This window comes from Fukomys damarensis, unplaced genomic scaffold (genome assembly GCF_012274545.1).
Source record: "Fukomys damarensis isolate Sample0158 unplaced genomic scaffold, DMR_v1.0_HiC HiC_scaffold_17, whole genome shotgun sequence".
Lineage (NCBI taxonomy): Eukaryota > Metazoa > Chordata > Mammalia > Rodentia > Bathyergidae > Fukomys > Fukomys damarensis.
The window spans coordinates 82,053,513-82,065,682 of NW_022900929.1; the positions used below are offsets into that span (position 1 = coordinate 82,053,513).

The 12,170-nt window shown below is 34.3% G+C and overlaps 1 protein-coding gene across 1 annotated transcript in view; it reads right to left on the reverse strand.

The window, feature by feature from the left end:
- The window catches only part of Rfx7 (regulatory factor X7), a 55,927-nt gene that overhangs the window by 23,242 nt on the left and 20,515 nt on the right, over nucleotides 1-12,170 (reverse strand). Inside the window, exons 2-3 of the mRNA XM_010609034.2 lie at nucleotides 9,785-9,867; nucleotides 8,514-8,636 (exon numbers count right to left, since the gene is read on the reverse strand). Coding sequence (XP_010607336.1) covers nucleotides 8,514-8,623 — 110 coding nt within the window. The 5' untranslated portion in view covers nucleotides 8,624-8,636; nucleotides 9,785-9,867. The remainder of the gene's footprint in view (nucleotides 1-8,513; nucleotides 8,637-9,784; nucleotides 9,868-12,170) is intronic.

Consider the following 12,170-nt stretch of genomic DNA (forward strand, 5'->3'; position numbering starts at 1 on the left):
TACGTAAATATACATTGTTTACTTTTTGAGACATAGGTCTTGCTATGTTGTCCATGTTGGCTTCAAACGAACAATTCTCTCCCTCAGTCTCTTCAGTGGCTGGGATTGTGACTATCTGCTACCACATAGGTAGGATAAAGAAAAAAATGTTTCAAACAAGAAAGGCAATTATTAACACAAAAACTTTACAAGAATGAAATCTTGATAACTACTCTTGCAATGAGTAATACTATCAAATTGATGTCAACACTGATTACCGATTTAATTAAAATAGTGGTATTATATTCAGATGCTGGGGTAGGCAAGTGTACGTGGGACATATGAGAAAGCAGAAATTCATTTAAGTCATTTAATGACACAACTAATACTAGAAAACCTAGAATTATAAGCATCTCTGTTAGAAGCAAGTTAATGTCCAGCAGAACAATTAAAATTAACATCTGGAGAGCAAGAGTGGCAAATGTGGAACAGTTTTACCCCCTCTGAAAACTTTATTATTTGCATTTTAAAACATGTGCATGTATTCTGGAGGGTGGGAGTGGGCAAGAAAAACCCAAACTGAAATAAGCGATAAAAAAAGAGGATTCTTGCCAACAGCTGTCAGAAAAGAGACAAATTAAACCACAGGAAAAAAAAAATTCATGGGTAGCGGATGGACTTTTAAAGAATCTAATGGGAAAGTTGAAGAAGGGAAAAAAAAATACTTCAGATGGGAAAACAACTAGACTGAAAGCTTGCTATGGGCGGATATTATTTTGTAGTCATTGACAGATAGCTTACAAATAGGAGGTTAGTGAACATTCCTTTAATGAGTGCTGAATGTTGGCAAATTTTTATACAGTAAATGAAGAACATTCATTCACAAAAATTAACAATGTAAGGAAAACATGAAACAGGATAACTAAAAAGGTAATAAATCAAACAAGGTTTAAAGTTGTAAAGTAAGTTGGTATCCCTGTAAGCAAAAAAAACTCCAAAAACCAAAAAAACCCCACCAAAACCCAAAAACAAAAAAAAAACAAAAACAAAAACAACAACAACAACAACAAAAAAACCCACCAGTATTATTGTGGTTTTACCACAGAAAAGGTAAAAAACAACAATGAAAATAGATAAACTGTACTATATCAAAAATAAAGACTTTTGTGCATCAAATAGTTGAATCAACAGAATGAAAAGGACTTTTACTTTTCCTGGCTGAATAGATTTTTCATCCCATGGATTTCAATGGAATGAAAAAAAAGTCTGCAAATCATATGGGATGAAAAAATCAGTATCTAGAATATATAAAGAACACATAACTCAGCAACATAAACAACCCAATACACATTTCTCCAAATAAGACACACAAATATCCAAGGAGCACATGCAAAGATGTTCAACACCATTCATCATACTGGAAATGTACATGAAAACACAATGAGTTGTTGGAGACTTAGCTCAGTGTTGCTGTGCCTGCCTCATAAGTGCAAGGTCCTGAGTTCGACCTCTGGTACCGAAAAACAAAAAACAAAACAAAAAACCACAATGAGGTTAAGATATCACCTCATACCCAAAAGGATGGCTACTATCCAGAAAAAAAGTAACCAGTATTAAAAATTAAGACAATTAAAATTCTTGTACACAGCTGGCAGCAAAGTAAAATGGTGATAAAATATGTAAATTTACTCTAACCATTTTTACTATATGGTTCAGTGGCATTAACTACATTCACACTACTTTGTTACTATCGATTACCACCCCACCGTCTCTTTTCACCCTGCAAAATTGAAACTCAATATATTATTACAAAACCAAATAACTCTCAATTACCTCCTTCCCCCAGCCCCTATCAACCACAATACTACTTCCTGTCTCTTTTGACAGAAATATTTTCCTAAAAACCACAGCATGCTATCTGCCCCCAAAGTTAAAAACAGAATTGCTATATGAGCTGGCAATTCCACACCTGGATACATAGTGAAAAGAAGTGAAAGCAAGGACTCAAACAGATATGGGCATACCCACATAGCAACATTATTCACAACAGCCAAAAGGTGGTAGCAACCCAGTATCTATCAATGGAAGGATGGATGCGCAAACTGCAGTGCACAAATAAATCGATAAATTAAGATAGCCTTCACAGGAAAGAAAATTCTGATGCATACTAAAGTATGGCTGAGTGCCGAAAACATGCTGAGTGAAATAAACCAGTCACTGAAGGATAAATACTGTATGATTCACTTAAATGAAGTAACTAGGCGGTCAAATTCAGAGACAGAAAGCAGTATGTTGGCTGCTAGGAGCTCGGAGGAGGAGGTAATCCAGAGTTCCTGTTTTATTGAATACTGAGCTTTAGTTTTGTCAAGTGAAGAGAGATATGTGGATGGACAGTGATGATAACAAAACAAGAACATACTTAATGTCACTGAAACATATTTAAAATGATTAAGATCTGTTATATATTATAATTAAAATTCTTGAATATTTTTGTGGCTTTATTAATAAGCAACACCTAGTGCAAGGTTAAAAAATATATATTTGGGAAGGGGAAACAACACTAAATATTTAAAAAGGTGCTTTCCAGAAACAGAAGACAGTATGGTTCATTTCAAATGCATAACATAAATCAGTGAGTTTTGACTTTTCTTCCCTTCTCTTATTGCACATAAATTCCAACAGTCACATTCAGCAGCTACAGGAGTTCATTTTGGATGCAGACAAGTAAAACCAGGCCAGTAATTATGGTCAATAAGGGATTTAAAGAAGTGAGGGTGGGGGGGGGTCTCTGCGCAGAGCGGCTGAAAAGAATTAAACTCTTGCTGAATCCTATTAATTGGAAATTCTATTCTATACTCAACCCCCACTAGTTAAGGGGGAAAAATACTTTTATTAACATCACCCCTGATTGTCTACTTTTTCTTTCTCAATCCCTTCAGAAACTGCTCTCTTTTCCCCTACCTTTTTAAAATACTAGCCTCTACTTTAAGTCTTTTTCCCCCATCTATCTACCTCTCAGGGCTTTACAATGAGGTTTCATTCTCAAATACAAAACAGAAAATGTTCTGCAGCAGATCCCAGTGCCCTACTGAATGACAAATAGACATTTTTCTTATCTTTACTTGAGTTGTCTGAGGCACATGACACTGGAATGAACTTAAGATATATATCTTAGATAATATCATGCTTTTTGTTTTTCTTTTAAATTTCTCATTACTCTGTCTAATCCATAAATACCGGTTCTCTCATTAATCTTATTATTTTTCACTTTCTGAGCTGTTGTCTATTGCTTGATTTTCAATGACTGGCCATGGCCTTCACAGGGCATGAAGTCCAATCTGACATTCCCCCTGAACTGTAACTACAAATCTTTGTATACTATTTGGTACTGCACTTGCCACCTGGAGTGCATGTTTGGAAAATTCTACTCCATTTTTATGAGTTTATACAAGTCACCTCATCTGTGATCCTTGCTCTGCTTTCACCAAATTGAAGTGGTTTTAACTCTTTCTTTGCGACCCATTTATCTACTAGTTTTGATTCTTTTCCTATTTCTGAGTGCGGTCTGTACACATCTAATGTTTAATAACCTGAATGACCAATTTATTAATCTACAGAGCAATACTAATTTCTGATTGACCACACCAAGGAAATATGGGAAAAAAAGGAAAACTAATCTGAAAATTAGTAAGAAATGACAAGACAGTACAATTAGGGTAACAGACATTTTCTTTCTCTTTTTTTGGTACCGGGGGTTGAACTCAGGTCCTTGTGCTTGCAAGGCAGGCCACCGAACCGCTGAGCTAAATCCCCAGCCCCTCAGACATTTTCTATTAACTATAAACTTAAGAGGTAAAATCTTAGATCCCCAGCCCTAAGCAACATTCTTGAACCACAACACAGATAATGAGAAATTAATAAGATATATGAAAAAACTTCCTCAGATACATGAAAAGTTAAGAATAAAACATGTTTTATTAATTTGGATCAAGGAAGAAATAAAAACTAGTTTCACACCACAGAAGGTAAAAGGAATTGTGACAACTCCTATCGATACCAGTGGGACATAGTCAAAGCAGGTGTATATTCCAGATATAAATATAAATATTCAAATGTTAAACAAGAAATAATGACATAAGTCAAGTCATCACTACAACAGAAAAACATCCAAGAAATCAGAAGGAACAAAAATAAAGGCATTTAATAAATGAAAATAAAATTTTTTTCTTGACAAAAGAAAACTGAATTAAGATAAAATATGGCCTAGGAAAACTTCAAAAGGGGGGGAAATCTTAAACTAGAATTGTCGAAAACTAAAATACAGAATATATTACATGAAAAAGTATAATATGCTAATATTACATATTTGAAAATACAAAAAACAAATTATCAAAATTGATCAGTGAAGTAAAAACCTAACCAAAACGGAACACCAAACTGTTTCAAAAATTTTTTCAAAAAAGGATTTAGGAGATGTAGATATACTCAAATTCTCTAAAACTTTTAAGGACAAATAAATCTCAAGCTATGAGACTGTTCCAGAGCACAAAAAATTAGGGAAAGGGTTCCAAATTCATTTTACAAAACTGGCCTATCCTCAAATGAAAACATGATAATAAAGCACAAAAGAAATTTATAGACCAAATTCACTTACGAACACAGATGGAAAGATTCTAAATAATGCACTTGAAAACAAAACTCAATAATACCAGATTATATACCTTGACAGAACATTCATTTTATGAATGAAAAAACTTGTATATATTAGATAATATCTTTAAAAATACAGCATTCTGTTAAGTCAGGAAAATAGTGCAAAATAATCTCAGTAGATGCCAAAAATGTGGTCAATTTTAATATCCATTTTTCATAAAAATAAAACCTTGACCAAGTATAAATGATATATGCTTCATATTAGAAAACTTGCTGTAAGAGGAAATGACATTTATCATTGTAGTGGTATCTTGGTTCACAAACTTGATTCTTTCCATTATTTTGGCCACGAATTGAGTTCGATGAGAATCAAATCAAATTCAATGGTTAGGTTAAACGTTGACCGTATCGGGAAATTTGGTTTGGTTCTTGTCCAGTTGAAGTTGTGACTAGAATTGTGGAAGGAATGGAGGCTGTAAACCAAGGTACTGCTGTATACTTAAAAGTTGGGAGGAAATTCTGAAGTAATATACATATAGGCACTTCAAATAGGAAAATGAAGTTTTAGGAAAAGACAATAATCTCACCTTCTGTGATTTAACGTTTTCAAAATAAAATACATAGCTATATTGAATTTGGTTTTTTAAGACAACGTAACTGAAAACTTTTGCTATTTCCTAATACAGTGTACTTTAATTTACTTTTTATTTTTCTGTAGTCTTTCTACATTTTTATAAGTATCAAATTAGTTGAACACACATGGTAAATTATGGTTTTAGGTGAAAAGCACTCAACTGAAAGGAATCTGAAGCTTACACCTGCATCCATCCTGTGGAAACACAACATACTTTCTTGGCACATGTCCTATTAATGGTGCTGTCTTTCACAATATACGTATTATTTCTGTGCATGTAGTCTAATCATATGTACACTAATTCATACTCTGAGCAGCTTATTTATGCACACCATGGAGAAGTCCTAGCTAAGTAATAAAGTAGCATTTCTAAACTCTTTGATGTTTTTTACCCAATCACTCTGATATCCTTCAAATTTTTTTCATTCAGTTTATTGGTACTTTTTAGGTATAAAGCACAGTTGATATCCTTCAAATTTAACAGGTTTGCCTTATTAACTATTACAAAACACTGAGTCGTATATACCTGTCCCTGACTAGTTCTGCAACACTGGGGAGTGTCACTGATCTTCTCTGGGTTTCAATGTGTCATTTATAAAATGGGGACTACAGCATAAGAAAGACATGGAAATTGTATTATCAGTTGTCAAGGACCAGGTTCCATCCTAATAACCTTTACTATTAAATTATTGCTTATTATAGCAGACACTATGGGGAACACAGCAGTAAAGTATATTCTAATAATGAAATATTTTTATGTATTATAACACCCACATTCATACTTTGTGTACAGTACTATAATAATTATAGAGAGGTAAAATCATTAACATTCTTTCCAATTCTATGAATGAAAGTGGTGTTTCTTAGTTATATTACAAAAAGTTTCCCTTATCTACTACTTTCTTTTTAAAGTATAGAGTCTTTAAATCACTTCATTTTATCTCTACTGTTCTCTAATAATCTGCAAATAAAATGCTCCAAAGTGGAGCCCTTACTACTTCTTCGGAAGATTATAATGTTTGGATCTCTTTTGCTTAGGAAAGATTCCTAACTTTTCTTTTCTTCTCATCCTCATAGTACTGGAGATGGAATCAAAGGCCTTCACTCTGAGCTACATCCCTAACACTTTTTATTTTGAGACAGAGTCTAAGTTGCTTAGCTAGGCTCTAATCTATGATCTTACTGCCTCTATCTCCTAGAGTTCTGGGTTTACAGGAATGCAACACATCTGGCTAACATTTCTTGGTGGGGAAAGGATTTATGTGAAACTTAGAAATATATTTCAAGGAAAAATTCAGAAATAATAATATAGAAAAAATATAACCAAGCCTCGCCTAAGGTAGGACATTTTTATGAACATATGGATTGCTCTTATGGGTTAGAGTCACACTCATAGAAATAGAGGGTACTGTCTCTACTGATGACACAAAGGGTAGCACAGATGAAGGACATCACTTCAAGAATAAATGAATAATATTCTGGGTTCCCTTATTAGTTCATAATGAAAAATCGTATATTCACTTATACAATTTGTCTTATAGGCAACTAGCAAGACATCTTAGCATAATTAGTTCCTCAACACTTCCTACTTTAGAAAACCTTAGTAATTTTAAAGTTAAAAGAGATCTCATGCATCTCCAACTGTTTTATTTTATAGATGAACCCTGATAAAACGAATAGTTAAAACGTTTGTCTAGGTCATATGAGTTTACTGATTGGACCCATTCTCTTTATCTTCATCCCATGGTTTCTTCAACATATCTCACAGAATTTCTGGGGATTTACAGTCTTTTGCTGGATTCATTATTTGTTTAAGCTTCAGAAGGTCATCTCTTGTTTTAATTAATTTACGTTCCTGCTGCGGACAGAGGCTGTATCCCTCTTCCACATCACTCAGAATTTAGCAGGTCTTACACACAATATTCAGTATCCAAGAGCCTGTTGTGGGCTGAGACAGGGAATGACTGATCACACACACTTAGTGTTATGTTTGTAAAGAGAAACAAATGCTAAAGTTTTCCAGTTTAACTCTATGTTCCTGATTATTTCAGATTCTTCTCGAGCCTCTTTTTCCAGCTCCATTGTTTCTTTTAGCAAGATAGTAAGAATTTAGAATGAAGGTAGAAAGCTTTTTTTCTGCAAACCAATAATCTCAATAATATAGTTCCTTTATATTATCTTCCATGGGTTAACAACAGCACTTACTTGACAATTTTTTTCCAAATCACATAATTACCACACATTGGAGGTTTGATATTTTAATAACTAGAAAATTTTGGTTTTGTTTATTCTGCTAAAATAAATTTTCCCTCTCAAATAAATTGTAAAAATCTAAGCCTGGGGCTGAAAATGTAACTCAGTGGCACAGTGCCTGCCTGGCAGGCAAGAAGCCCTGAGTTTGATTCCCAGTACCAAAAAAAAAAAAAAAAAGTGAGACTGGATTTAGCACCTTTTAATTTTTTGTATCTAGACGTACCTTTCCATCTTCATATTTCTGTTTCCAGTATTTAAATAAATCATTTGTATAATCTAATTTTTTTTGGTACCAGGGATTGAATTTGGGTCCTTGTGCTTGCCAGGCAGGCAGCGGAACCGCTGAGCTAAATCCCCGGCCCCTAATCTAATTTGTGTGTGTTTAATATGTGCAAGTCACTGACTCTCTTATCCTTCAATAACCAATCTGCAACATTTTTTGGTTAGCACAGAAGATTAAAGAATTTTGGTTTAATGAAAATGGCTTTTAAAAGGTCCAAGTAGGGCGGGGGATATTTAGCTCAGTGGTTCCACCGCCTGCCTCACAAGCTCAAGGTCCTGAATTCGATCCCCGGTACCAAAAAAAAGTCCAAGTAAAAGACATGCTTTTCCTTACTAATCTGTTTAATGTCTTCCACTGTACTTTGAAGCCCAGACACACTCTTTCTGTGATCCTTAAGAACACTACAGGAATCCTTTTATTCGGAAATCCTATGCTACTAATCCTCTACCTGTATACAACCTGAAGAACTCTACACTTGATCTTAGCCAAAAGGCTAAGAAGCCATCCTGAAGAATTCTAGGAAAACTGTTTATTCAGTAATTCTGCTCAAACTCATGTACTACCACAGAAGCTTAGAGGTGGAAAACTTAGAGACTTCTTAGTCCAATTCCCATAAATAGGTTTGATATTCACCAGTAATAAAATCGATCATTGTGGACAGTATATACTGAACATCTCTACCAGGGCATGTCTTACACATATTATACTCACTTGTACTCATCATAGACTTCCTGTTTGGGCAGTGAAGTCTCAGGATGTTCCTCTAGAGTATTCCGAATCCAAGAAAAGGCATGCATTTGCTGTGCCCGACTCGATGACATGGCATTCTGATCACTAATTATAAAATTAAAAAAAAAAAACACTTTAGCTGAACTAGACAATTTATTAATCATTTTTGAGTCAGGTCTCTATATTCTATTAAAGAACTGTGTGGAAACACATTAAAATTGACCAAACCAAATCCTTGTATACAAACTTCCCACCTGTGGTTATGAGCCATATTTTACTGCAAGCTTTAGACTGAAGTTATTACCCTCTTCCATTCCTGTGTGGTGTCTAAGGAGTCACAGGAAGTGGTATAGTAACAACATAAGGCACTGGTTTTGATGAAAATTACCTCTGATGGCTATCTGCTTACTTATTTGTTCATTTGCCTACAGTCAGAAATCACGAAACTTTTAAAACATTATGGAAAAGTTGCTTATTTTCTATTTTTAGGAAAATATGGAAATAATTACCTTACTACCTTGAAATTTCAGTAAAGCACGCTATCTCCAGAATGGAATTCACACCAGAGAAACCCTGAAAGGACACATCTCCTATAATCCTTCCTGCAACTATCTTCCTTACCCCAGGGTAACATGTCCACTAAACATACTGAGACTTTTTTACATGGCAGTATCTTTTATAAATTGATCCCATGAACTGAACATCAATGAGAGCATGAGTAAAGCTACTTTACCAATCCACCTTAATTCCTAAGAATAATTTATTTAATTTCAAAGAAGATATTGAGCAATATCTTCTTTAGGTTTTCAGATACCCAAGCTCTTAAAATATATTTATCCTAAATTCATGTTTCACACTGGCAATTTCTTTTACATTATGTTATGTGCTTACCCGATGGTACCTTAAAAAATATTCCTGTACCTTATTTCTTGCAATACTTACCCATTTATTCTTTCATTTTCTGTTCAACTTTTGTAATCCCTCATACTACATAAATATATCCATTTGCCCATAAAACGTAATTCAAATCACATTTTACAGCAAATACTCAGGTGCATAAATGAACTAGCAAAAAAATGCAGGTATGTACTTAACTAAATATCATCAAAGACTCAAATGGTCTATTATTTTACATTCTGTTTTCTGATTTTAGGAAATGTTTAAAAATAGTAACCACAGTGCACATAACACACCTACATCCTAGGGATGTGCTATTAACAATGTGATGATAACGGAGATAAGAACAGGTATACCTTTTCTCTCCATTGCTGAGACCAGAAGGCAGCTGAAGGTAGAGGTAGAGTTTCTCTAGGTCTGTAAACTTCTCAACTTCTTGCTGGTTACAAAGGATTAAAAAGAAAGATTATTTTTAATGACACTTATTTTCTTCCCAACAAAATGTATTAATGTCTCCCAGATTTTAAATTTAAATTCACTAGTTAGATTAAGCATTAATTGAAATAACTATGGCTCTAGCAAATTTTCCTTAGAAATGGAAAATATCTGAGGTTTTTTTGTTTTTTGTTTTTGGTGCCAGGAATTGAACTCGAGACCTTGTGCTTGTGAGGTAGGCAGCGGAACCACTGAGCTAAATCCCCGGCCCTAGATGACATGATTTTGAGGATCCTTTTCTAACTCTCAAAAACCTACAACACATGTAATGGATGCTGCTGCTGTTACCTGTGAATAAAACTGAGTTTAAAAACACTGAAATAATCTGGACTATGCAGATGTAATTAATCTTTAACATGGAACAGCAGCTGCTATTTAAAGAACTTAGTTGTAAGATTCTCTACTGCTACTGTTCTGCAACTATGTCATTTTGTCTACAAATCTACCCTTCAAAACAATTTCTGCATTCTTCTTTATGAAACTCCTCTTTCCCAGGTGAAGCTGCCACGTAATAGCTTCAATTTTAGTATGTGTTGCCGAAGCGAGCACAACACATAAAAGCTTCAAAAGTGCAACAAATTCTGTTACAACAGAAATATCCATAGTAAAGATTTGGTAGCCTATTTCAAGCAAAACTCCACTGCAATGTACAGAGATTACTGGCCATTTCTATGGCAGAATTTTCTATGGCAGCTTAAACACAGATCCAATTTTTGAAAAAGCTTTTGAGCCTATTACTCTTACCAAAATTCACCCACAAGAGTTAAATTTTGGAATTCATTCACAGAATGATTTAAACTAGGAGTGATATGCAAATAGCTCCTATAACTGCTTTTTAAAAAATCCCACTGTCTATGGGTAGTCTCTGATTATAGATTTAGAAGTTTACCCTCACTGAACAGACAGCAGAGGTATCTCTATTTTCCAAGAATTTGGTTTCCAGGAGTTTAGTTTTAATTCTATTTTTAGACTTCTCTTTGTGCAACATTTTCCTAATCTCTACTTGTCTATGTTTTTAGCTATTTTTCTTTCAATAACGGAGGAAAATTCACTTGCTCATTAGCTTATTTTATTTCTGCCATAGTCACAAATTATGTAAGGTGACTATGAAGCTATATTGTATCTCATGAATCAAGAGAAGACTAAACATAGCACCACACACATAAACAAAAGAACGTAGTCTTTGTCCATAAGGACTTAAATGACACATTATCAAAATATTTAATAGTGGGCCGGAGATTTAGCTCAGTGGTTCGGTGGCCTGCCTTGCAAGCGCAAGGACCCGAGCTCAATCCCCGGTACCAAAAAAAAAAAAAAGGTATCCTTGCATCGACCTTCTCTACTTTAGTATGTCTTAAATGTAGTCTCTAAAGTACTTTTTGTTAAATACTATAACAACTCCCACTAATCCCTACAATGCTTATAATGTTAAATCCAGGAAGGTTATGTTACAATAATAAGACATATTATCATGGACAAAGACTAAGAAAATACCATAAAATGATTTTAGCTAAGTATAAAAATATCTCATACTTTTAGTGATACCTGGGATTCTACAGTTTTCAAAATTTATGTATACTGAAGAAAAGAGTAAAAGAATCCTCGGTAATATATTAGGATAAGCCACCAGAAATGATTTAAAGGAGGATGTAAAAAAGTAGGTTTGGAAGAGATTAAACTCAATGTCCTGCTACTATTTTTTCTTATTTCAAACAAAAAACCCTCTACATGTTTCATTTGCTAATTAAGAGCTCAACACACAGAAGAGTAGCACTAAAACTGATAGTATAGAAATTCGATGAAGCAAATGGAAACAAAATGACCCAAATGTACACTAACAGTTCAGCAAGGCTGAGTTTACCATAAAGATTATCGGTTTGGGATGTACTGTGTTATTCCATGCTAATCTGGCTACCACTGCTCACTGGTCAAGTGAAGACCCTAAATTTGCTTATCAAGGCAAGTGTACCATGTAGCAAGGGTATTAAACACATTACCTGATAATGTTTTGTAAAAATTTAAATGTCAAGAATGAAGTTTTGGGTATAGGGAAAAATGAGAACCAAGATGTGTCATGTAAAGGTACAAGATCCAAATGTAACTGTACTGTATACTTAAAAAGTACCAATAGCCAGGTGTGGTGGCTCACGCCTGTAATCCCAGGACTTGGGAGGCTGAGGCAGGAGGATCACTGTGAGTTCAAGAGACCAGCCGAGTTTCAAGTCAGTCTCAACTACAGTGAGACTC